The sequence below is a fragment of the Myotis lucifugus genome, unplaced genomic scaffold (genome assembly GCF_000147115.1).
Source record: "Myotis lucifugus unplaced genomic scaffold, Myoluc2.0 scaffold_518, whole genome shotgun sequence".
Taxonomy (NCBI): Eukaryota; Metazoa; Chordata; class Mammalia; order Chiroptera; family Vespertilionidae; genus Myotis; species Myotis lucifugus.
The window spans coordinates 146936-174829 of NW_005871566.1; the positions used below are offsets into that span (position 1 = coordinate 146936).

Below are 27894 nucleotides of genomic sequence, written 5' to 3' on the forward strand. Positions count from 1 at the left end.
CAAATCTACTTTCTGGAGGTAGGGAGAGAGTATTTCTGATACAGTAATAGAAGGAGGTAGAGAATTAAAATACTAACATAGAAGTCAAACAATAGGAGGACATTAAGGAAGAGAGGGCTGTTAGCAATGTTCATTGTCCCAGGAAGCTATGACGAAGGAGGCTGAGGCTGAGAAATGGTGCTATAGGACATGACCTAGAGAAGATCCCCAATGGCACAGGAAGAGGGGAAAACAGAGGACAGAAAGGTTATATCTCTAACTTGGAATTTCCAAGTATAGAGTGCACCTTGTTCTAACCTTTACACATGAACACAATTTGCTAAAACACTACCTTTTGTTTCTATTTGTAAAAGGCAGGGACAGTACTTTGAAATGTTACAGATGCTTTTCTCTGTAATTATATATAGCAATAATTTGATCTATCTATATATTTTTTATAAATAACTATTTTGACACCATATTTACCTCAGATTGACTGTTTTTCCTGTCCCCTTGAGTATTATTTTTGATGTATTCTGGAGGTTTAGGACATTTCTTTTGGGAGTTAGGATTTTCTTTCAAACTAACGAGTTCTTCTGCAACAGGTGAGATTTGACTTTCTGGCACAAGAATCTGTTGGAGAATGTGGGAAAAAATATTTAAAACTGAAACCTATAGGACATCCTCAAAAACCATTGGATATCTCACACTTCCAAAGGTCAATTCTTTCCATATTCTATGTACTGTTATAATTTTTAGTCCTACAAAATAACTCAACTAAAGGCATCCACTTTTTCAAATGTTAATAGACCTAACAAAAGCTTTTGCATTAGTGGAAGGACATATACTTCTGATTTTTAAACTTACCAAAACTGATATTGATTAAAAACTTAATATCTATCTTCTGTACTCAAATAATCATTAATAACATGTCTAAAAATCATTAACATCTTATTGAAGCATTCATTATCCATGTTTAGACAATTTAATTTTTAGACAGTTACCCTACAACATGAACTCTTATTATTGTGCTATTATTTGAGTTAAACTTAGCCCAATGATTAAAATCAAGTAAGTTAGATACATACCTGTGATCCACTTGCGTCAAAATGTATATGCACAGATGTTTGGGCAATTGAAATACCTTGTTTGCTGGTATACTCCTAAAATTAAATTAATTCAGTGATATCATTTTCTTCTAGCTCTTTCTATTTTAATATAATTATTCCCTACCTGTTTCAAAATTGCCAAATTATTTCAAGTCATTACTTTGTATATATAAATACATTTCTCAGAATACATTAATGACTCCCCACTAACCACAGTCTTCTTAGCCCATCATTTTGGCAAGGGCTGCTCATAAACATATTCTCTATTTTTCACCATAAATCTTTTACACTCTATAGACTGACTGTGCTCCCACCCCAATTCATGTTGAAACCCAAACCCCAATGTGATGGTGTTAGGAGGCAGGGCCTTTGGGAGGTGAAGAGCTAACCAAAATAGAGCCCTCATAAATGGGATAGTGCCCTAATAAAAGAGACCCAAGAGAGCTCCCTCACCTTTCCTACCCACCATGTGAGGACCCAGTGAAAAGATGGCCACTATGAACCAGGAAAAGTGCCCCCATGAGACACCATGTCTGCTGGTACCTTGGATCATGGACTTTCCAGCCTCCAGAACAGTGAGATATCAATGTTTGTTGTTTAAGCCACCTAGTCTATGGTATTTTTGTTATAGCAGCCTGAACTTGTCGACAGACTATTTCCCCCAACATAACATGAATTGTCACCTTGGATTTCCAATTACACAATATCTAACTCATAATGTGGTGGAAAGGGTCTTACCTACTTTTATCCATCAACTTCAAAGGCCATTCAAACCCCATCTCTACAGCTTTTCCTTCAAGTCTGACTTCTAAAGAGTATTCTCTTCCCTCAATGTCTATACTTCATTTTCCTTATGTCACTTATTTACATTTTCTGAGGTTTATTCTGTAATTCTCACAAATTATATTTATTATCTTAAAAACAGGGCTTCATCTCATTTTATGTTTTAAATAGTTGGCAGGAATTCATTAAATGCTTTTAGTAGCTGCTGCTAATTTTGTCATCTGAAATTTTTCCTAATAGGTATCTCAAAGGGTATGGCTAACAATCTAATGGCTATTCCAATACAAAACTTAAAGAACTAAAAATCTATGTGTTATTTAAAAAATTACAGACAAAAATTAATGAAACTTATAATCGCAAGTAACCAAGTTTCCAGGATCTGAAAATAATGGATTTTATTATAAATAGTTTAAACACTTACCCAATGTTTATTTGCACCAAAAAGTTTTTCTGTCACAATAGTGATTTCTAACGAAGCATCAAAATACAAAAGCAATTCTTTCCCTTCTGTGTTACTAATTTTTAAAATACTTTTCAGAATTATGGTCAGTAGCTTCTTCGATTCTTTCTCTGTACACAAACAAATCACACTGATTACTTTATATTCACTTCTATGATACTACTCTATAGGTACACTATAAATAAGAAAAGTATACAGCATATTCATAAAAGTAAATTTGATAAAGTTAACTTTTAGAATTTCACAGTATTTAAATTAATTCTAATATTATCTATGTAAACAAATCAAGTCAATTTTATTTATTTATTTATTTATTTTTAAACCACTTTTATTTTTTTAAAATATATTTTATTAAAATATATTTTATTGATTTTTTACAGAGAGGAAGGGAGAGGGATAGAAAGCCAGAAACATCGATGAGACCTGCACGCCCCCCACTGGGGATGTGCCCGCAACCAAGGTACATGCCCTTGACCGGGTACATGCCCTTGACCGGAATGGAACCTGGGACCCCTGAGCCAAACCGGTTCGGCTCAAGTCAATTTTAAAATAAATTTTAAGTCAACTTATTTTTCAGAGCCTCCTTTTCCTGATCTATAAATTAACAGGCCATAAAATAACTAATGAGCTAAAAGCTCTGAATATATTCTGAACACCAACAGGTTCTTAATAAATAGTCCTTGAACATATCTGAGAAAACTATTTTCTTAATTTAAAAGAGCTCATTCCATAAATAACTACATTTCTATACATAAGCATCTGTTTGAACATTTCTATTAAATCCACAGTAGTTACAAATATGTTGACAGTAGACAAACAGCATTTGCTAAAAACATGAGTGCTAGGAAATTGTGAAGTAAGGATATAGTGCTAACCTTCAATGAATTTATCAATCCAGTGAAAAGAAGATATTGTAAGTGCCAGTTTATAAGGTATTCACCTCCCTTCCTCCAAGAAATCAACAAAGATTTACTTGGCACACAATGCCTGTGCCTGTATTATGGGCCAACCGCCACTTTGGCCTGTCCAACCTCCACTAGTGCTCTTCTTGCTGATCCATGTATAGTTTTGTCTCCCCGCCCCCCTCTCCCCCGCCCCGTCCCTGTGCCCCATGTACCCATGTATACTTTTGGGCAGGAAATCATCTTGAGGGAAAAGGAGCACACCAAGTAGAAAAATTTATCCCTACAACAGGAAAAGCTCTGTTGGACACTCAGTGACCTACACTAAAGGACACATGTCCCCACAGCCTAGAATACTCTGATTCTTTTATTTATTTTTATTTTATTGTTTAAGGTATTACAAATAGTAGTACATATGTCTCCTTTTTTTTTTTTTGCCCCACTGACCTCCTCCTGGCCTCCCCTACCCACTGGCACTTGCCCTCAACTGCCCCCCCCCCAGTGTCTCCCCCCAGTGTCTTGTGTCTACTGGTTATGTTTATATGTATGCATACAAGTCCTTCGGTTGATCTCTTACCCCCCACTAAACCTCCCCTGCCTTCCCACTGTAGTTTGACAGCCTGTTCCATGCTTCCTTGCCTCTATCTATTTTTGTTCAACAGTTTATAATGTTCTTTATATTCCACAAATGAGTGAAATCATGTGGTATTTATCTTTCACTGACTGGCTTATTTCACTTAGCATAATATGCTCTCCAGTTCCATCCATTCTGTTGCAAATGGTAAGAATTCCTTCTTTTTTGTACAGCAGCGTAGTATTCCATTGTGTAGATGTACCGCAGTTTTCTAATCCACTCATCTGCTGATGGGCATTTAGACTGTTTCCAAATCTTAGCTACTGTAAATTGTGCTGCTATGAACATAAGGGTGCATATATCCTTTCTGATTGGTGTTTCTGTTTTCTTGGGATATATTCCTAGAAGTGGGATCACGGGGTCAAATGGGAGTTCCATTTTTAGTTTTTTGAGGAAACTCCATACTGTCTTCCATAGTGGCTGCACCAGTCTGCATTCCCACCAGCAGTGCACGAGTGTTCCTTTTTCTCCACATCCTCTCCAGCACTTGTCGTTTGTTGATTTGTTGATGATAGCCATTCTGACAGGTGTGAGATGGTACCTCATTGTTGTTTTGATTTGCATCTCTCGGATGATTAGTGACTTTGAGCATGTTTTCATATGTCTCTTGGCTTTCTGAATGTCCTCTTTTGAAAAGTGTCTATTTAGGTCCTTTGCCCATTTTTTGATTGGACTGTTTATCTTCCTTTTGTTAAGTTGTATGAGTTCCCTATAAATGTTGGAGATTAAACCCTTATCGGTGATAACATTGGCAAATATGTTCTCCATACAGTAGGCTTTCTTGTTTTATTGATGGTTTCTTTTGCTGTGCAGAAGCTTTTTATTTTTATGTAGTCCCATTTGTTTATTTCTCTCTTTAGTTTCCATTGCCCTAGGAACTGTATCGGTAAAGATATTGCTATGACAAATGTCTGCTATTTTGCTGCCTATGGCTTCTTCTAAGATTTTTATGGTTTCCCATCTTACATTAAGTCCTTTATCATTTTGAGTTTATTTTTGTGTATGGCGTAAGTTGGTGGTCTAGTTTCATTTTTTTGCAAGTATCTGTCCAGTTTTCCCAACACCATTTATTGAAGAAACTGTCTTGTCTCCATTGTGTGCTCTTGCCTCTTTTGTCAAATATTAATTGAGCATAATGGCTTGGGTTGATTTCTGGGTTCTCTGTTCTGTTCCATTGATCTATATGTCTGTTCTTGTGCCAGTACCAGGCAGTTTTGAGAACAGTGGCTTTGTAGTACAGCTTGATATCTGGTATTGTGACCCCCTCCAACACTGTTCTTCTTTCTCAAGATTGCTGCAGCTATTCGGGGTCTTTTTTTAATTCCAGATGAATTTTTGGAGAATTTGTTCTAGGTCTTTGAAGTATGCTGTTGGTATTTTAATGGGGATTGCATTGAATTTATAGATTGCTTTGGGTAGTATGGACATTTTAATGATGTTGATTCTACCAATTCATGAACATGGTATATTCTTCCATTTGTTCATGTCTTCCTCTATCTTTTTTTAATATATATTTTATTGACTTTTTACAGAGAGGAAGAGAGAGGGATAGAGAGTTAAAAACATCGATGAGAGAGAAACATCAATCAGCTGCCTTCTGCATACTCCCTACTGGGGATGTGCCCGCAACCAAGGTACATGCCCTTGACCAGAATCGAACCTGGGACCCTTTAGTCCACAGGTTGTCGCTCTATCCACTGAGCCAAAGCAGTTAGGGCCCGCTATCTCTTTTTTAAGCGTCCTGAAATTTTCTGAGTACAGGTCCTTTGTCTCCTTGATTAAGTTTATTCCCAGGTATCTTAATTTTTTTGTTGCAATGGTAAATGGGATTGCTTTTTAATTTCTCTTTCTGTGAGTTCATTATTGGTGTATTGAAAAGCTATAGACTTCTGGGTGTTAATTTTGTATCCTGCTAAATTGCCGAATTCATTTATTAAGTCTAGTAGTTTTGTGATGAAGTCTTTGGGGTTTTCTATGTACAATTTCATGTCATCTGCGAATAAGGACAGTTTTACTTCTTCTTTTCCAATTTGAATGCCTTTTATTTCTTCTTCTTGTCTGAAGAAGAAATGGCTAGTACTTCTAGTATTATGTCGAACAGGAGTGGTGAGAGTGGGCATCCCTGTCTTGTTCCTGTTCTTAGGGGAAATGGTTATAGTTTTTGCCCATTGAGTATGATGTTGGTTGTGGGTTTGTCATATATGGCTTTTATTATGTTGAGGTATGATCCTTCTATTCCCACCTTGCTGAGAGTTATTATCAAGAAAGGATGTTAGGGAGAAACCAAGATGGCGGCATAGGTAAACACCGGAAATTGCTGCCTCGCACAACCACTTCAAAAATACAACTAAAAGACAAAACGGACATCATCCAGAACCACAGGAATGCTGGCTGAGTGGAAATTCTAAAACTAGAAGGAAAGAGAAAAGCACTCAGACTCAGAGGAGGTGCGGAAGTGAAGTGCAGAGGTATGGAGGCGCATGCCAAAAGGGCTGGCAACTGAGGACGCGGCGCACTTGGAAAGGGCTGGCGGATGAGGACACGGCGCACATGGAAAGGGCTGGCGGCTGAGGACAAGGTTGTCTTTTTCAATCAGGAGGGAGTCTCAATCTCCCAACTGCTCTGAACTCCAGTTCTGGGTGAGTCTCTGGGGACCCAGACTCATACAGGGAGAAACTGGACTGGGTGAGTCTCTGGGGACCCAGACTCATACAGGGAGAAACTGGACTGTCTGGCATCAGGCAGAACTTGAGGGCAGCTTTCTCTCAGAGGTGCTTGCAGCGATTACCGGGACACTGAGATGCGGGGCCTCTTATGGTAGGACTGGGGAGTAGCCATAGCTGCTTGCTCTTCCCTGTTGATCCCCTGAGACCCCGCCCCACCCAAGCTGTGCACAGAAGCTTTTGCATATGAAAGGTCTGGTCCTTTGCAACCTGAAAATTACCTAACAAACTGTAGCTGGGTCAGAGAGACCAAGAACATCCAAAAGAAGGTCCAAGGCCCCATAGCAGCTTGCATAGCTTCACAGCTGGGCCTCATCTGGGCACCTCCAAAACCCAAACACAGAAGAGGGATCTCTTCATAGCTCCTGCTGGGTAGCCTCAGGCAGAGGTTAAATTAGCACCTCCTTAGAGATCCAAGAGCCAGTGTGCCCAGTGGTCAGAGTGGGACCATCCAAATTACAACTCCTCAGATCTATAAGGGACATACTCAGGGGGCAGACTCCGTGAGCACCAAAGCCCCACTGAAGCAAGTCTTGCCCTGGAGGGGTGTTTCCAGCACAGAAGTTCTCCCACTGCAGACACAGCTGATTCACACAGCCAATTGGCCTGGAGGTCAATTCCTCTCAGTGATACCTACAACAATCAAGGCTTAACTACAACAAGACTGTGCACAAAGCCCACAAGGGGGTGCACCAAGAGTGTCCACCTCAGGTAATTGGGGAGGCTGAGCCACTGGGCCCTATAGGACATCTAACACACAAAGCCACTCTATCAACACAGGGAAGCATAAAAAATGCAGAGACAAAGAAACAAGTCACAAATGACTGAAATGGAGGAAAGCAAACGACTGGATATAGAGTTCAAAACCACACTTTTAAGGTTTTTCAAGAATTTTCTAGAAACGGCCTATAAATGTAGTGAGACCCTCAAGAAATGTAGTGAGACCCCCGAGGTTATAAAAAAGGACCAACTAGAAATTAAGCATACACTGACTGAAATAAAGGCTATTATGCAGAGTTCCAACAGCAGACTAGAGGATCGCAAAGAATCAAGTCAAAGATTTGAAATACAAAGAAGCAAAAATCACCCAACCGGAAAAGCAAAAAGAAAAAAGAATCCAAAAGTATGAAGATAGTGTAAGGAGCCTCTGGGACAACTTCAAGCGTACCAACATCTGAATTATGGGGGTGCCAGAAGAAGAGAAAGAGCAAGATATTGAAAACCTATTTGAAGAAATAATGACAGAAAACTTCCCCTACCTGGTGAAAGAAATAGACTTACAAGTCCAGGAAGTGCAGAAAACCCCAAACAAAAGGAATCCAAAGAGGACCACACCAAGACACATCATCATTAAAATGCCAAGAGCTCACCGAAACCGGTTTGGCTCAGTGGATAGAGCATCGGCCTGCGGACTGAAAGGTCCCGGGTTCGATTCCGGTCAAGGGCATGTACCTGGGTTGCGGGCACATCCCCAGTAGGAGATGTGCAGGAGGCAGCTGATTGATGTTTCTCTCTCATCGATGTTTCTAACTCTCTATCTCTCTCCCTTCCTCTCTGTAAAAATCAATAAAATATATTAAAAAAAAATTCCAAGAGCAAAAGACAAAGAGAGAATCTTAAAAGCAGCAAGAGAAAAACAATCAGTTACCTACAAGGGAGTACCCATACGAATGTCAGCTGAACAACCAATACACATCTATCAACAAGTGAATCTAAAAATCAAGTGAATAAATAATCTGATGAACAGAATAAACTTGTGAATATAATAGAATCAGGGGCATAGAAAGGGAGTGGACTGACTATTCTTGGGGGGGGGGGCAGGGAAGGGGTGTGGGAAGAGACTGGACAAAAATTGTACACCTATGGATGAGAACAGTGGGTGGCAGGGGTAAGGGCAGAGGGTGGGGTGGGAACCGGGTGGAGCAGAGCTATGGGGGGAAAAAGAGGAACAACTGTAATAATCTGAACAATAAAGATTTAATTGAAAAAAAAACAAAATAAGTGAAATCCATACAAAAAAAAGGATGTTAGATTTTGTCAAATGCTTTTTCTGCATCAATGGATATGATTATATGGTTTTTATCTCTCAGTTTGTTTATGTGGTGTATCACATTTATTGATTTGCAGATATTGTACCATCCTTGCATCCCTGGAATAAATCCCAATTGGTCATGGTGCATGATCTTTCCAATGTAATGCTAGATTCGATTTGCTAGGATTTTGTTGAGGATTTTGGTGTCTATGTTCATGAGGGGTACTGGCCTGTAATTCTCTTTCTTTGTATTGTCTTTATCTGGTTTAGGGATTAGGGTAATGCTGGCTTCATAGAAAGAGCTTGGAAGTGCTCCTTCCTCTTGAATTTTTTGGAATAGTCTGAGGAAGATAGGCTTTATTTCTTCTTTGAATGTTTGATAAAACTCCCCTGTGAAGCCATCTGGTCCAGGGCTTTTTTTTTGTTTTGTTAGAAGTTTTTTGATTACTGCTTCAATTTCCTCCATAGTTATTGGCCTATTCAGATTTTTTTATTCCTCCTGGTTGAGTTTTGGAAGGTTGTATTTTTCTAGGAATATGTCCATTTCTTGTAGGTTGACCAGTTTGTTGGAGCAGAGTTGCTCATAGTACTTTTTTTTTACAATTCTACATATTTCTGTGGGGTCTGTTGTTATTTCACTTCTTTCGTTTCTGATTTTGTTTATTTGGGTCCTCTCTCTTTGCTTCTTGGTGAGCCTGGCTAGAGGTTCATCAATCTTGTTTATCCTTTCAAAGAACCAACTCTTGGTTTCATTGATATTTTGTATTGTTTTTTTGGTCTCTATGTCATTTATTTCTGCTATGATCTTTATTATTTCCTTCCTTCTGCTCACACTGGGCTTTTCTTGTTTCTCTCTTTCTAATTCTTCGAATTGCATAGTTAAATGGTTTATTACTAGTTTTTCTTGTGGTTTTTTTTGTTTTGTTTTTGTTTTGTTTTGTTTTTTAGGTAGGCCTGTAATGCTATGAACTTCCCTCTCAGGATTGCTTTCACTGTGTCCCAAAGATTTTGGATTGTTATGTTTTCATTGTTGTTTATTTCCAGGATGTTTTTTACTTCTTCTTTGATCTGTTTGGTAACCCATTCATTGTTTAATAGTATGCTATTCAGCCTCCAAGCGTTTGAATTTTTGTGATTGTTTTTATTGTAGTTGACTTCTAATTTTATGCTATTGTGATCTGAAAAGATGCTTGACATGATTTCAATCCTCTTGAATTGGGATAGACTCTGCCTGTGTCCCAATATGTGGTCTACCTTTAAAAATGTCCCATGTGTGCTTGAGAAAAATGTATATCTGTAGTTTTGGGGTGGAATGTTCTAAAGATGTCAATTAAGTCCATCTGATCTAGTGAGTTGTTTAGGATTGATGTTTCTTTGCTAACTTTTTTGTCTAGAGGATTTATCCAGTGATGTTAATGGGGTAATAAAGTCTCCTACTATGATTGCATTGCTGTCAATCTTTCCCCTGATATCTTCCAGAAGTTTTTTTATGTATTTGGGAGCTCCTGCATTGGGTGCATAAATGTTTACCAGAGTATATCCTCTTGGTGTATTGATCTCTTTAAAATTATGAAGTGGCCTTTCTTGTGTCTTATTATGGTCTTCACTTTGAGGTCTATTTTGTCAGATATAAGTACTGCTACCTCAGTTTTTTTTTTTTCATTTCCATTTGTCTGATAGATATTTTTCATCCCTTCACTTTCAGTCTGTGTGAGTCCCTTGTTCTGAGGTGGTCTCCTGTAGACAGCATATATATGAGTCATGTTTTCTTATCCATTCAGTCACCTGATGTCTTTTGATTGGGGCATTTAATCCATTTACGTTTAATGTTATTATTGATAGGTACTTGTTTGTAGCCATTTCTGTACTTTATGTCTGTGTTACTTCCTCCCTTTCTATTTCTTCTTTTTACAGCATTCCCTTTAGCATTTCTTGCATTGCTGGCTTGGTAGTGATAAACTCCCTTAGCCTTTTTTTGGTCTGTGAAGCTCCTGATTTCCCCCTCAATTTTGATTGATAGTCTTGCTGGATAGAGTATTCTTGGATTCAGTCCTTTGCTTTGCATCACTTTGTATACTTCATTCCATTCCCTTCTAGCTTGATGTGTTTCTGTTGAGAAATCATTTGATAATCTGATGGGGGATCCTTTGTACATAACTCTTTGTCTCTCTCTTGCAGCCTTTAAGATTCTCTCTTTGTCGTTAACATTTGCCATTGTAATTATGACGTGTCTTGGTGTGGGTCTTTTGGGATTCACTTGGCTTGGGACTCTCTGTACTTATGTAACTTTTTTCTTCCCCATATCAGGGAAGTTTTCTGTCATTATTTCTTCAAATAGATTTTCTAATACTTGCTGTTCTTCTTGTCCTTCTGGTAGCCCTATTATACGTATGTTTCTTCATTTCGAGTTGTCCCAAAGCTCCCATAGGCTCTCTTCCTGCTTTCTAATTTTTTTCTCCAGTTGCTGTTCAGCTTGGGCTTGTTTCTCTACCTTATCTTCTAACACACTAATTCGGTCCTCTGCTTCTTCTAGTGTACTGTTGAAACCTTACATAGCGTTTTTGATTGTAGCTATATCACTTTTGATTTCTTCCTGAGTTTTGCATAGGTTATTGATTTTCTCATCCATCAGGTTTATGAACTGTATGACCATTACTCGGAATTCTTTTTCTGTCGTGTTGCATGCCTCTGTTTCACTTATTTCCTTCCTTGGTGATTTCTCTTTTTCTTTCCTCTGGGGATTGTTTTGTTGTCTCCCCATTCTAGCTATCACCAGAAGGTTCAAATGACTAGTTGTGGGGGTCTGGGCCATGTGCAGTGGGAGCTTCGTGCCACACAAGTGTCACTGAAGAACTCCAACACCAAGACATGTGGCTACAATGGGTTGGTGGGAGCCATGCTCACCCAGGATCAGAGTCACCAGTGCTCAGTGCAGCTTTGTGCACACACTTAGAATCAGGAACTCCACTGGTATGGAGTCCCCTAGCACATGCCAGGAGTCAGAGTTCCCCTGTGCCCACACCGAGAATTGAGTATCAGAGTCTCTGTTGCTTGGTGGGGCCTTGTGCCAAGAATCAGGGTCCCTGTGTGTGCATGCGCTGAGAACTGGAGTCACTGGCTCTTCGTGTGCGTGCACTGGGAATCAGGGATCCCATGTGTGTATGATGAGAAACAGAGTCAAGTCACTGGTGCTCAGTGCTGCCTCTCACGTGGAGAATCAAGGTCCCCGGTCTGCTTGGGGGACTGGGTAGCACAGCCACCCTGTGTCGGCGGGAGGTCCACTCCTGTGCTGTGGGAAACAGACTTCCATGTGCGCTTGCCCAGAATCAAAGTCAGGTGGCACAGCTGTCCTGTGTGGGCGTGGGGTCTGGTCACGCGAGTGCACACTGTGGGAAACAGCCTCCCTATGTCTGTGCACCCAGGCTCAAATTCAGGTAGCGCAGCCTCCCTGTGTTGTGTGGGGTCTGGTCACGTGAGTGCGCACTTTGGGAAACAGCCTCCCAGTGTCTGAGCACCCAGGCTCAAATTCAGGTAGTACAGCTGCCCTGTGTGAGCAGGAGGCCTCCTTGCACAGAGTGAGTCTAGCAGTTCCTATGCCGCTGCAGTGGGCCTGTGGGGAGGGGGTTGGGCTCTGTGACTCACAGAAATCTAGGGCCAGGATGTCTGGATTCTTGGTGTCTGTGGGTCTGCAGCTGTGGTTGCATGTCTTTGTCCCTAGCGGCTGTAGGGTCCTGGTTTGCGTCTGAGACCAGATTGGGTGGTGGTGAGGCTAGGACACTAGTCTCAAGCAATTCTGTTTTTCAAGATGGCGTGGTCTCTGTGCCCGTGCTGGCTGCCCCTGGAGTGTCTGTGGTGGCAGCAGGGTTTCGCTAAGACTGCCCGGTTTGGCAGTCCCCTGGAAGACCTGCAGGATCTAACTGTCCCTAGCTCACACACACACAAACACCACACACGTCCACACACTCCTCTATTACTCCCTCACTCTCTCACACACTCTCTCTCCCCACCTTCTTGCCGGTCACTATCTTGCAATCTAGAACATTCTGATTCTTATGAGGCTACCCAGCTGAAAATGTCTTACTTGCTTTTGCAACTATACAGTCATGAAACTTCCACAGTAATGTCCTTTGATAGAAGTAAGAATTATTAATTGTTTGAAGATAGTTGCAACATTTTCTAACTCAAACAGTGCCAGTGGTTGTTTTTTGTGTTTTTTGTGTGTTTTTTTTTGCGGGGAGGTGGGGGTTACTAGGGGGAGTCATGAGTTTCAACATTAAGTTTTCAGGTTTTAGAGATGAAGATTAATTAATTACACTTAAAAGTCAAATTCATACAAATAAAACATGGAACGGTGGTTATCACCGGCTAGGTGAAGGGGTGAAAAGTGGAGTTGTTTAAAGGATACAGACTTTCAATTTTGCAAGATGACAAAAGTTCTGGAGATCTATTTCACAACAATGTAAATATACTTAATATTCTGAACTATACACTTAAAAATGGCCAAGATTTTTATATTATACTTTTTTTTATTATTGCAAAAAAAAACAAAAGAGAAATTGAGTGAGCAAACATTCTATGCTATTTTGGAAGTATATTGTGTTACAAGGTTCTTATACTCTACATAAAGGGGTATAATATTACTTGAACATACACACTATTAGGTTAAAGATGTATCAAATAAACCCTAAATCAACCACTAAGAAAAGAAGTATAAAGCCAATAAAAGAGATACAATAAAAGCATGTAAAATTAATTAACACAAAGGAAGAAAAAGAGAGAAAAAATAGAAATATGGCAGGTAGAATGGCAAGATTTTATAAGAGCTAGATGGTAAATTTAAAGTATATCAATAATTACATTTAAAAATTACAAATTACATTTAAAAAACAAGAGCCAATATATGACACCTACAAGAAATCCATTATATATACATATAGATGATCCTTAAAAACACACACACACACACAAATGAATAAGTTAAAAATAAAAGAAAATATATGCCTTGCTATAACTAACCAATGAAAAGCTAGAAGGGTATATTAATGTTACATAAAGTAGATTACAGAGCAAATAATATTACCATAGGCAAAATAGGGCCATTTCATAATGACCATTAAGAAAATAAATAAGTAAGAGATAGACTGGGAGAAAAATACTCATGGAACATATATCTGTCAAAGAATTGGTATCTAGTATATGTAAGAACTCAAAAATGTAGTAAAAGAAGGCAGTCCAGTAAAAAATGGACAAAATATTTAAATATTTAAATAAATACTTCACAAAGGAAGACACATGAATGGCCACTAAGCAGATGAGAAAGTGCTCAATACCACTGGTCATTAGGAAAATACAAATAAGAACTGTCATGATGTTTTACCCCAGTGGTCGCCAACCTTTCGGACCTCATGGACCACCAGTTGGCGACCGCTGCTCTAAAGGTTTCCTTAAACCAGCAGTTGCCAACATTTCGGACCTTATGGACCACCAGTGGTCTGAAGACCATCGGATGGCGACTGCTGCTCTACCCCATGCCAATTGCAATGACTAACAGGTCTTGATATCTGAACCTGCAGTGGTGCCAGTCTGCCAAACTGTCTGCTTTTGTCCACCAGGGTTATGCAGTTGGAGTTGTTTAGATCTAATTGAACAAATAGTATGGAAGGGCAAGACCCCTGAACATATTAACAAGAAAGTGACTGTTCATGGACTGTAGACTAGACAGAGAAGGAAATAAGTACAGGAGGGAGCTGGGAGATTGTGGGAGGCGGGAAAGTAACCATCAAATTTATGAAGGTGAACATAATGAAAATGTTGACTTTACTTTCATTAGCCTATTTAGTTTTCCCAGACAGCATCCAACTTGTACTCCATATGATAAGAGTCAAGAAGAGAATCAGAAAATAAGATTAATACCTTTAATGTAGTATATTTGTACTTCTTCCTCAGGCACAGTGACTGCTTCCCACTGATGATCCTTAAAATTTAAAAACAGGTTTTAACTATAAACAAATAATTTATTCCTGCTTTAAAGCTTCTATAATCACAATTTTTCAGTTATACAATCAATAATGGTTATTTATTACTAAGTAACCAGTTGATATAACATGTTTCTTGCTCCATCTATTGACTGCATAATACATTATACATGTCACATTTATTTGTTTCACTCTTAAAAGGAAATTAATGGTATTAATTTTATGGTTTCTGACTCTTGACCTAAAAAAGTGACTGTACATTATTTATTTGAAGATACCTTTTAAAAAATTACCAAATCCTGCCCTGGCTGGTGTGGTTCAGTGTTTACAGTGTCAGCCCATGCACCAAAGGGTCTCAGGTTCCATTTCTGATCAAGGGCATGTACCTGGGTTTCAGGTTTGCTCCATGTCCTGGTCGGGCCATGGGCAAGAGGCAACCAGTTGATATGTCTCTCTCACTACCAGGTCTCTCTCTCTTTCTCTCCCCCTCCTTCCCTCCGTTCCACTGTCTCTGAAAAACCAACAGAAAAAATATCCTCAGGTGAGGATTAACAACAACAAAAATGTTATCAAAACCTGTCATTTCTTCCTTGGAAGTGTTTTGTGAAGTACACATTCCTCAATTTTCACTTATTGACTGTCTTTAGATTCAAACATTGAATGCACAGTAATAACCTAAAATTGCCAGAACCGGTTTGGCTCAGTGGATAGAGCGTCGGCCTGTGGACTGAGGGGTCCCAGGTTCGATTCCGGTCAGGGGCATGTACCTGGGTTGCGGGCACATCCCCAGTAGGAGGTGTGCAGGAGGCAGCTGATCGATGTTTCTCTCTCATCGATGTTTCTGACTCTCTATCTCTCTCCCTTCCTCTCTGTAAAAAATCAATAAAATATTAAAAATAAATAAATAAATAAAATAAAATAAAATAAAATAATTTTCCCTTCAAGTACTTTCATTGAAAATGTGTATAGCCCTAGCTGGTTTGGCTCAGTGGATAGAGCATCGGGCTGTGGACTGAAGGGTCCCAGGTTTGATTCCAGTTAAGGGCACATGCCTGGATTGCTGGCTCGATCCCCAGTAAGGGGCATGCAGGAGGCAGCCAATCAATGATTCTCTCTCATCATTGATGTTTCTATCTCTCTTTCTCTCTCCCTTCCTCTCTGAAATCAATAAAAATAGATTTAAAAGAGAAAATGTGTATAACTGAATAAAATACTGAATTAACAAAAAAGTCAGTGAACATTGGATGCCATTCCTAAGAGATGGAATCCTAAAACCTTCCAGTAATCTGTGAGAAAAATAGATGCAGTTTTGTAGTTAACTTAAGGACCACTCTCATTCTATAGAAATTCTCCCTAATTGAAACCAGTCTATAATGGCAACACTACCATTATAACCCTCTTCAGTTAAGGTGCTAATTCTCCCAAAGCTCAAAAGCTCCGGGTCAGGAGGAAAGTGTTGGAATCATCTCTGCCCAGTGCTCTGAGCAGCTTTCTGTTTCTCTGTGTGTAAAACACAGATGCTACCTTCCAGGCCCATGCCAAGTGACATACTCTGTGCCAGAACCTACTGGTTATCATCTACTAACTTCAAAATGACTCTTCCTTATATATGGAGGCACATGGTTCACTGCCTTCCTTTACATTTTTTTTATATTATGGAAAATTTTAAGCAGCTTTTTAAAAAGTAGAAATCATTATATAACTAATGCAAAATATGTGCTTACCTAGTTTCAACAGTTACCAATACACTGTGTCCATCTTATTTCATCTTCACCCCCTACTCTCCTTCCATTACACTCTCTTCCTCTTGGCATTAACTTTTTATTTAACCTGCCATCCCAGTCATCAACTTTAAAAAGTTCTTATCCTTAAAAGAAAGTACCTAACAAAAATCCCTCCCTTGAATCCACATCACACTTGAGCTATTATTGTGCTCTTTTCCTTAGCTTGATATCTTATTTCCTCTATATTTCAGCTTTCCAGGAATGTCTAAATCCTTGTCTCTTAAGTGAAACTGCCTTCATTGATAACATTTTTGACAGTGTGGATCATTTCCTCATGAAAACACCAATCCCTTGCCTTCCATAACATACCTTTTAACTGTGTTCTCTTTTGACTAATTCTTCAAGTATCCTCCAGGCTAAAGTCTCTTCTACCTACTTTGTATAAATTTGTGTTTTTCACAGTTCTGTTATCTAGGCATTCATTAAATCCATGATTTTATTTATCATCTATATATAGATAGCTTCTAAATCTCTACTAAGGCTCAGTTCCCTTACCTGAATGTCAGACCAGTATATCCAACTGCCCACCAGATATCCCCAGCTAAATATCCCACAAGTATCTCCAAATCAAAATGCTCAAAGCTGAACTCATCATCTTTTCTCTACAAAACATCCTCCTGTGACAGCATCCCCAACCATCCAGTTAACCCGTTTTATTAATCCTTTCTCTTTTTACCACAAACAAATCACCAGGTCTTCTCAATTCTATCTATTCTCAAGTTTTTCTGAAATCTATCTGTTTCCATTCATCACCACTGTAACTTTCTAAAACCATGCCACCATGATTTCTCACCTGAATTATTGCAAATTTCCTACCTGCTTCTGGTCTTGTCCCTTTTTAATCCATTGTCCCCAGTAGGAGAATCTTTTATATGAATGTGGTCCTCAGCACCTAGCACATATCTGGCACATAGTTCCTAATGTTCATTAAATGGATGTTACCTCCTACTTTTATTTTTTATCTTCTTTTTTCTTTTTTTTTAAATTAAATCTTTATTGTTCAGATTATTACAGTTTGTTCCTCTTTTTCCCCCCATAGCTCCCCTCCACCCTGTTCCCATCCCACCCTCCACTCTCACCCCCCCCCCACTCTCCTCATCCATAGCTGCACGATTTTTGTCCAGTCTCTTCCCGCATCTCCCACACCCCTTTCCCCCCCAAGAATAGTCAGTCCACTCCCTTTCTATGCCCTTGATTCTATTATAATCACCAGTTTATTCTGTTCATCAGATTATTTATTCCAGTGATTCCTAAAGTGGGCACTACCGCCCCCCGGTGGGCACTGCAGCGATCCAAGGGGGCGGTGATGGCCACAGGTGCATTTGGGGGCGATGAATAACTGCTATTAAAATTAAAAAAAAATAATTTCCAGGGGCTGAGTAATATTTTTTCTGGAAAGGGGGCGGTAGGCCAAATAAGTTTGGGAACCACTGATTTATTCACTTGATTTTTAGATTCACTTGTTGATAGATGTGTATTTGTTGTTCATAATTTGTATCTTTACCTTTTTCTTCTTCTTCCTCTTCTTAAAGGATACCTTTCAGCATTTCATATAATACTGGTTTGGTGGTGGTGAACTCCTTTAGCTTTTCCTTATCTGTGAAGCTCTTTATCTGACCTTTACTTCTGAATGATAGCTTTGCTGGATAAAGTAATCTTGGTTGTAGGTTCTTGGCATTCATCACTTTGAATATTTCTTGCCATTCCCTTCTGGCCTGCAAAGTTTCTGTTGAGAAATCAGCTGACAGTCGTATGGGTATTCCCTTGTAGGTAACTGACTCTTTCTCTTGCTGCTTTTAAGATTCTCTTTGTCTTTTGCTCTTGGCATTTTAATGATGATGTGTCTTGGTGTGGTCCTCTTTGGATTCCTTTTGTTTGGGGTTCTATGTGCTTCCTGGACTTGTAAGTCTATTTCTTTCACCAGGTAGGGGAAGTTTTCTGTCATTATTTCTTCAAATAGGTTTTCAATATCTTGTTCTCTCTCTTCTTCTGGCACCCCTATAATTCGGATGTTGGTACGCTTGAAGCTGTCCCAGAGGCTCCTTACACTATCTTCATACTTTTGGATTCTTTTTTCTTTTTGCTTTTCCGGTTGGGTGATTTTTGCTTCTTCGTATTTCAAATCTTTGACTTGATTCTTGCGATGCTCTAGTCTGCTGTTGGAACTCTGCATAATAGCCTTTATTTCAGTCAGTGTATGCTTAATTTCTAGTTGGTCCTTTTTTATAACCTCGAGGGTCTCACTAGATTTCTTGAGGGTCTCACTACATTTATCGGTGGTCTCACCAGACTTTTTGAGGATCTTACTAAATTTATCAGCGGTTTCTAGAAAGTTCTTGAAAAACCTTAAAAGTGTGGTTTTGAACTCTATATCCAGTCGTTTGCTTTCCTCCATTTCTGTCATTTGTGTCCTGTTTCTTTGTCTCCGCATTTTTTATGCTTCCCTGTGTTGATAGAGTGGCTTTGTGTGTTAGATGTCCTATAGGGCCCAGTGGCTCAGCCTCCCCAATTACCTGAGGTGGACACTCTTGGTGCACCCCCTTGTGGGCTTTGTGCACAGTCTTGTTGTAGTTAAGCCTTGATTGTTGTAGGTATCACTGGGAGGAATTGACCTCCAGGCCAATTGGCTGTGAGAATCAGCTGTGTCTGCAGTGGGAGAACTTCTGTGCTGGAAACACCCCTCCAGGGCAAGACTTGCTTCAGTGGGGCTTTGGTGCTCACTGAGTCTGCCCCCTGAGTGTGTCCTTTATAGATCCGAGGAGCTGCAGTCTGGATGGTCCCACTCTGATCACCGGGCACACTGGCTCCTGGATCTCTAAGGAGGTGCTAATCTAGCCTCTGCCTGAGGCTACCCAGCAGGAGCTCAGCTGTGAAGCAATGCAAGTTGCCATGGGGCCTTGGGACAGCTGCAAGTTTGTTAGGTAATTTTCAGATTGCAAAGGGCCAGGCCTTTCATATGCAAAAGCCGGCGCACAGCTTGGGACGGACGGGGGTCCCAGGGGATCAACAGGGCGGGGCAAGCAGCTATGGCTGCCCTCAGAGGCCCCGCTTCTCCGTGTCCCGGCAATCGCTGCAAACACCTCCAAGAGAAAGCTGCCCTCAAGTTCTGACCAATGCCAGACAGTCCAGTTTCTCCCGTATCAGTCTGGGTCCCCAGAGACTCGCCCAGAACTGGAGCTCAAAGCTTGAGACTCCCTACCAATTGAAAAAGACAACCGTGTCCTCAGCCGCCAGCCCTCTCCTCGTGCGCCTCCGTACCTCTGTACTTTACTTCCACACCGCAGCTCCTCTAAGTCTCGGTATGCTTTTCTCTTTCCTTCTAGTTGTAGAATTTCCACTCAGCCAGCCTTCCTGTGGTTCTGGATGATGTCCGTTCCGTCTTTTAGTTGTATTCTTGAAGTGGTTGTGCTAAGCAGCAATCTCCGGTGTTTACCTATGCTGCCAACTTAGTTTTCTCCGTTACCTCCTACTTTTAATCATTTGGCTTCACACTGCCTTATTATTTCCAGTCTCCTTTGCACTAACCATACTATGTATCTTTCAGTTTTTTGAATATTATATTTATTTATTCTTATAATAAATATGGATAGCTATAAATGAGAAAGTTGGGTTCTGGATTTCATCAATCTTACATTCAATGGGGAGAAAGCAGACAACAAACAAACAAACAAACAATAAACACAGTAACTTTAAGTAGAAATAGCTTACTATAAAAAAATAAAGCAGGACAATGTGTTGTGATGTGGCTGGGAGGTTACTTTAGGTTGAGTTATTAGAGAATACCTCTACAAGGAGGTGAGCTTTGTGCTGGAATCTAAATGGGAATGAAGTAAGATAAAAAGATCTGGAGGAAGTTTCTAAGCAGAAGAGCCAGCAAGCAGAAAGACCTAAAATGGGCATAATCTGTATTAGAGGACCAGAAAAAAGTAAGATGCAGCTGGAACATAGTAAGCATAAAGAACAGTTTGAGCTGTCAGAGCAATAGCCAGGGGCCAGATCATAAAGACCATCTATACCCATGATGGCAAACCTGTGACACGCGAACTCATTTTTTTGGTTGATTTTTCTTTGTTAAATGGCATTTAAATATATAAAATAAATATCAAAAATATAAATCTTTGTTTTACTATGGTTGCAAAGATAAAAAAAAATTTCTATATGTGACACAGCACCAGAGTTAAGTTAGGGTTTTTCAAAATGCTGACACGCCGAGCTCAAACGGTTCGCCATCACTGATCTATACCATGGTAAAGAAGCAAAAAAAAGGTTTTAAGCAGCTGCTCATGTAGAATGGCTTCTAGTAAGAGAGAATACAGGGATAATGTACTATTGCTATAGAAATCCAGAGGAGAGAGGATTCCAAATACTCTATTTTGGGGAAAAAGAATTTCCTAGCATCTCCAGATCACTTTCTGGAACATAACAGGCATTAAATACTTATAAATGCATTTTATGCTATCCCAATCATATTTAATACTATATTGCTTATTTTCTTGTCTAAATCATCCAATAAACCGAGCTGAATGAAGGCAGGAACTACATCAATACGATTCTGTCCTCTTCTCCCAAAATTGAAGTTCAGTTTCTGAAGAAAATCCAGTTAAAAATATTCCTATATTGCCGAAACCGGTTTGGCTCAGTGGATAGAGCGTCGGCCTGTGGACTGAGGGGTCCCGGGTTCGATTCCGGTCAAGGGCATGTGCCTGGGTTGCGGGCACATCCCCAGTGGGAGATGTGCAGGGGGCAGCTGATCGATGTTTCTCTCTCATCGATGTTTCTGACTCTCTATCTCTCTCCCTTCCTCTCTGTAAAAAATCAATAAAATATATTAAAAAAAAATATTCCTATAGCCTGGCTGGCGTGGCTCAGTGGTTGAGCATCAACCTATGAACCAGGAGGTCATGGTTTGATTCCTGGTCCGGGCACATGCCAGGGTTGCGAGCTCGATTTCCAGTGGGGGGCGTGCAGGAGGCAGCCAATCAATGATTCTCTCTCATCATTGATGTTTCTCTTTCTCTCTCTCTCCCTTCCTCTCTGAAATCAATAAAAATAAACAAAATATTCCTACAAATCCAACAGGAATAAATAAACTAATGAAAATTGTCAGTGCACCTCTTAGAAAAAGTGCTAGTATTTGGACCTCCATTTTAATCAAGCAGTCTAAGTAGTACTACAAAATAAAAAGAAACAAAGGTATGTGGAAGTCCTAAGAGGCATTTGATTAATGTTCATTTTTAAGAGTTGAACTGGAAGAAAAAGCAGGGTTTTTACAAGAGTTCAACTAAAAGGACTAATGCTTCATTATAATATCAGATGCCACAATTAGATTAGTACATACAGATCAACTCTTTGCTCAGATTTTGGCAAAGTGATAATACAGTTTGAGCTAAAGTATCCCAAAGTATCAAATATTAAGGAGCAGCTATTTGGAAACAAAGGCTCAAGAGTTTTCCTCAGGTTAAAAAGAGGTCAGTAGAAAATATACTGCCTGGTGGGAGGTTTTAAACATAGCTACCATATACCACAGAAGGAAAAGAACTAAAATTCACTTCCAAATACTACCAATAAGAATTAATGACTATTTTCAAGCAGAAGATTATATGACTGAATAAGAGCATTTGCCATTATCTGTTAATGTTATTTCTGAGTGCCTCTGTATTTGAGTAACTGGTTTTCTTTCTAGACTCAATTCACTTTATTCATGTGAATGGTAAATTTTATCTGACATTAACATGTAACTTATTTCTGAAAAGCTGTTAAAAAACTAGTAATAAAATTTAGTGTTAATTTTTCTTTTCTGTTGCAATAAATCATCAGAAATAGTTTTTATTTCTAACTAGAAGCCCAGTGCACGAATCCATGCACCAGTGGGGTTCCGTGGCCTGGCAGCAGGATCGGGCCGAAACCGGCTCCCCGACAACCCCCATGGGATCCCAGATTGCGAGAGGGCACAGGCCAGGCCGAAGGACCCCCACTGGTACACAATCGGGGCCAGGGAGGGATGCGGGAGGGCTCCAGGGCGTGTAGAGCCCATCCTGATTGGCCGGGACCCAGCAAAAAGCTAACCTACCAATTGAAGTGTCTGCCCCCTGGGGGTCAGTGCATGTCATAGAGAGCAGTTGAATTGCCTTAGCATATCATTAGCATATTATGCTTTGATTGGTTGAACAGCCAACCGGACAACCAGACACTTAGCATATTAGGCTTTTATTATATAGAACTGGAGGCCCGGTGCACAACAATTAGTGCACTCGGGGGAGAGAGGGGGGTCCCTCAGCCCGCCTGTCCCCTCTCACAGTCTGGGACCCCTCAGGGGATGACCACCTGCTGGCTTAGGCCTGCTCCCCAGGGGATTGGGCCTAAGATGGCAATCAGACATCCCTCTGGCAGCCCGGCAGCCCTCGGGGAATGTCCACTTGCCAGCGGGGAACAGGCCTAAACTGCAGTTGGACATCCTTAGTGCTGCTGAGGAGGCAGGAGAGGCTCCCACCACCACTGCTGTACTGGCAGCCATCAGCCTGGCTTGTGGCTGAACAGAGCTCCCCATGTGAGAGTGCCCTGACCACCAGAGGTCAGCTCCTGCATTGAGCATCTGCCCCCTGGTGGTCAGTGTGTGTCACAGTGACCAGTCATTCCCTGTCCTTCTGCTGTTAGGGTCAGTTTGCATATTACCCTTTTACTACATAGGATAGAGGCCTGGTGCACGGGTGGGGGCCGGCTGGTTTGCACTGAAGGGTGTCCCAGATCAGGGTGGGGGTCCCGCTTGGGTGCCTGGCCAGCCTGGATAAGGGGATGATGGCTGTTTGCAGCTGGTCACACCCCCTTCAGGGTGGGGGTCCCCACTGGGGTGCCTGGCCAGTCTGGGTGAGGGGCTGAGGGCTGTGTTCAGGCCGGTGGGTGACTGAAGCTCCCAATCTCTCCTTTTTTTCTTTTTTTTTTTTTTATTCTGGGATTTATTTACCTTCTATGGCTGTCACTGGAACTGAGAGCCGGCTTTAGCTCTGAGGCTTGGCTCCAGCTCTGAGACCTCAGCTGCTGAAAGCAGGTATCTGGGTTTGTTTGGCTTCTATAATTGAAACACTGTTGCAGCTTCAGCTCTGAGGCCCGGCTGGCTGAAAGCAGGTTTCTGGGATTTGTTTAGCTTCTATAATTGCAACATTGTTTCTTAGAGTGCAGCTCAGAGGCTGGCAGCGGCATGCGGGGAACCTTGGCTTCCTCCATCACTGGAGCAAGCAAGCCTCCTGTTCGCTTCAGCTGCCTGGCTGCCGGCCGCCATCTTGGCTGGCAGTTAATTTGCATATCTTGCTGATTAGCCAATGGGAAGCATGTCGGAGGTATGGTTAATTACCATGTTTGTCTATTATTAGATAGGATTAGCTTGATACATTACCATACTAATAGAAATCACTCAGATAACACTGAAATATATTGAAATAGCTATAAAATACACAATGAAATCAATATTACTAAATTGGTTTTTTGTTTGTTTTGTTAATCCTCATCTGAGGATATTTTTCCATTGATTTTTAGAGAGTGGAAGGGAAGCGGGGGGTGGGGGGAGAGAGACACTGATGTAAAAGAGACACATTGATTGATTGCCTCCCACATGCGCTCTGACCAGGACCAGGGATTGAGCCTTCAGTACATGCCCTTGACCGAAATTGAACCCTGGAACCTTCAGTCCACATGCTGACGCTCTATCCACCAAGCCAAACTGGCTAGGGCTACATTGTTAAATTGAATTAGGACATTTTTTAAAAATATTTTTTTTATTAATTTCAGAGAGGAATGGAGAGGAAGAGAGAGAGATATCAATGATGAGTGAGAATCACTGATCCTGCTGCCTCCTGCATATCTCCTACTGGGATCGAGCCTGCAACCCGGGCACGTGCCCTGACCCTCAATCAAATTGAGACATCCTGGTTCATGGGTTGACACTCAACCACTGAGCCACACTGATAGGGTTTGAATTAGGACATTTTATATATACATATACATACATATAAAATAGTACAAAGGGAATAAAACTTACATCATCTCCAGCAATGTAGAATGATAGGGTCTGGCTCCCAAGATTAAAATCTATCCAAAATTCCTCAAGTTTTTCATCTGATGGTATTTGCAGCTAATAAAATAAACATATAAAACTAATATATCCTATGCTTTTAAAAGTGACAATGGAGAATTATAATCACGTAATTCATAGTTGAGTGTTGTTGTTTTTTAAAAGAGTATAGATGGAAGGGGAGGGAACATAGAGGAGACAAGTATTGCATTTAAATAAACTTAGAAAGAATAAAAAAAACGCTTAGTATTCTACACAGAAATTAGCTAGCTCAATCAAGAATATTCCAAGTGCAAATAAAGGTTGAAAGTATTAGTTTGAATATATTCATGAATGATAAATCAATAATGAAATTAAGGAAACAGAAAAATATTTGAAATACAGCTTTTTGTATTTCATTTATCTACAGCTACAAATGTGCCATGTTATAAAATGTCTTTCAGATACAGAATAATAGACCAGCTGTATTTTTTATCTAATTATGACTATTGTTAAAGTTTTTGTCACTTTGTAATCTGTAATTCACTTGGCTCTTCCATCAAAATTTATCCAATAACTAAAACACATGTTAATTTAAAACTTACCTCATATTTATCAAGAAATGCTGATAAACAAGGAAATGTAAAGACCCTGAAATAAGAAGTTTGAGGTAAAGAAAGAAATTAATCAGACTTTACAACAGCATAAGCTTGACTAGCAATAGAAATCATGCCTAGGATCAAAGGAAAATCAGGCAGTGGTCAAAACAATTTAAATAAAATCATATCTCTTTTATTACTTTAAAAAAGAGCTTAATGAAAATTTATTTCTGTAGAGAAAGCATATTATCTTGAGGGTACTACTCAAACTACCATTGTGTCTGAAGTGATTGACTCTGAGCAGAGATTGCTATTACATTCCATGCTATTGACTCTGAGCAGAGATTCCCATCTTAGCTTATACTATTAATACAATGAAAGTTCCCATAGACCTTAGATGGGAAAAGAAGAGAAGTGAATAATACTCCTAATAAAAATGGCTGAATTCAGTGAATACTTCCTTGGTCAGATATGATTACAAGTACTCCCATATAATTATCTCCTTTAAACCTCACAACAAACGTATTAAGTACATATTATTAGTATTCTTATTTTACAGATAAGGAAACAAAGGCGAGTAAGGTTAAATAATCTGCCCAATGTTAGAATAGAAAGAGAGAAATTTATGATTCAAATCCAAATAGTATGACTCATTGCACTTACCCCTCAACCTATTTTTTATTTCCTTAGTAAGTAAAGAAAATGTGAACTCAGACATCCAGTGTATCTGAGCACCTATAAGGCGCCAGGCACTGCAAATACTGTGCTCTTCTGTCATTATCAAAGTGATACAAGTTTATATCACTCAGCCTCACATGCCTACTCCTGAGATTAAATAATCTGCATTAAATTTACCTTCTCTTGTCTCCAAGCATGCCATTTACAAGGTTGAGAAAAATCCTGCAATCCTAATTTTTTTAAAAAAAGAAAGACTTTTAAAAAGCATAGTAAATTGACAAATCTCAGAGGGAGGGGGGTGACAGGGAGAGATTAGCCAAAGAACTTATATACTTACTAGAGGCCTGGTGCATAAAATTTGTGCATGGGGGTGGGGGGTGTCCCTCAGCCCAGCCTGCACCCTCTCAATCTGGGACCCCTTGGGGGATGTCCGACTGCCAGTTTTGGACATCCCTCTCACAATCCAGGACTGCTGTCTCCTAACTGCCCGCCTGCCCACCTGCCTGCCTGACTGCTCCTAACCGCTCCCTACCGGCCTGATTGACACCTAACCATTCCCCTGCTGGCCCAATTGCCCCCAACTGCCCTCCCCTGACAGCCTGATTTCCCCCAACTGCTCTCCTCTGCAGGCCTGGTAACCCCCAACTGCCCTCCCCTGCTGGCCTGGTTACACCCAGCTGCCCTTCCCTGCTGGCCCCATAGCCCCCAACTGCCCACCCCTGTTAGCCTGCTCGCCCCCAACTGCCTCCCCTGTTGGCCTGATCGCCCACAACTGCCCTCCCTGCTGGCCATCTTGTGACAACCTGAGGGTGGCCATCTTGTGATGACATCACATGTGACGCCACTTAGGCTTTTATTATATAGGATATGTATAGCCCATGGACACAGACAATAGTGGGTTGGGGTAGGGACTGTGTAATGGGGGTCACCTGTAATAATGTCAATAATAAAAAATATATTTAAAAAGCATATTAATTTTCAAAAGCTATTATTAATTTACTAGAGGCCTGATGCACGAAGATTCGTGCAAGAATGAGCCTTCCTTCCCCTGGCTGCTGGCACCGCCTTTGCTCCAGCTGGAGCCACCTTTCTGACTTCGTTCCGGCCTAGAGCCGTCTTTTCACATTCCCATGCTGCCCAGAGGCCCTGAGTGGCTGGGGCGGTACGGAATGCCTGCGTCATTGCCATGGCCACAATACAAGCATACGGCCCCACCCCTTGCCACTCAGCACCTGTGTATGCAAATTAACCCGCCATTTTTTGGGTTAATTTGCATACTCGCTCCTGATTGGCTGGTGGGCGTCGTGAAGGTACGGTCAATTTGCAACTTTCTCTTTTATTACTGTAGATTTTTATACTACTTACTGTTTCAAATTCAGAGTCTTTAATTCCTTTAAATGCATTAGCAATAAAATCCATTGAAAACCAATGACATGCCAGTTTCCGTCTTTGTTTTTCTGTCGTCATTCTACATAAAGCCTCTACGATACCTACTTGTAAGTCATAATCTTGAAAAAAAAGTTAATGTATTATTTGAAATTATAAAAATTAAGAGTTTATAAATGTCAATATATTTTATAAGGTATTACAACTAGCAAGATAAAGAAAACATTAGTGTAAATTACTTATCTGTTGCCATTTCTTCATATGAATTAAAACTAGCTCCTTATTATAGAAATGAATACAGCCCAAATAACAAGCTTACTAACAAGAGTGAAAAAAATTTCTAAAGGTTACTTAAGAGATACTCCTAAATATTCAAAGACTATGCATTCCATTATTATTAGAGTTGTGAACTATAAAACAACTCAATGGCCTATAAATCACAGAATCTTTGTTTTCCTTTTGTGTAATATGACATTTAAAGTTATTCCAAAGTACTTTAAGTTTATTCTATAGATAAAATCACAAGATCAAAATTTTCTAATATGAAACTTAGGAAAGAAAATTTGAGTTCTTTTAATAAACACATTGTTTAAAAATAAATCTATCAATCCCAGGAATATTTAACCTCCTAACTTCATAAAATACCATTTGAGGCACTTCTTAGCAAAAGTAATTAAAATCTATTGGAAAATTAAGTTATTATTCATAAAGCTACAACTTGGGTACAAATTATATTTAACTCCTGCTTAATTATTTCAGTTAATTACTAAAATATTTGTCATTTAATTACTTGTTAAAGTAATTAA

At 40.1% G+C, this 27894-nt stretch overlaps 1 protein-coding gene across 1 annotated transcript in view; it reads right to left on the reverse strand.

The window, feature by feature from the left end:
- Positions 1 to 375: 375 nt before the first annotated feature.
- SYCP2 (synaptonemal complex protein 2) overlaps positions 376 to 27894 on the reverse strand; it is a 36964-nt gene continuing 9445 nt past the window's right edge. Inside the window, exons 9-17 of the mRNA XM_023745125.1 lie at positions 27068 to 27210; positions 25880 to 25932; positions 25031 to 25076; positions 24414 to 24506; positions 24298 to 24300; positions 14536 to 14596; positions 2293 to 2441; positions 1068 to 1142; positions 376 to 612 (exon numbers count right to left, since the gene is read on the reverse strand). Coding sequence (XP_023600893.1) covers positions 445 to 612; positions 1068 to 1142; positions 2293 to 2441; positions 14536 to 14596; positions 24298 to 24300; positions 24414 to 24506; positions 25031 to 25076; positions 25880 to 25932; positions 27068 to 27210 — 791 coding nt within the window. The 3' untranslated portion in view covers positions 376 to 444. The remainder of the gene's footprint in view (positions 613 to 1067; positions 1143 to 2292; positions 2442 to 14535; positions 14597 to 24297; positions 24301 to 24413; positions 24507 to 25030; positions 25077 to 25879; positions 25933 to 27067; positions 27211 to 27894) is intronic.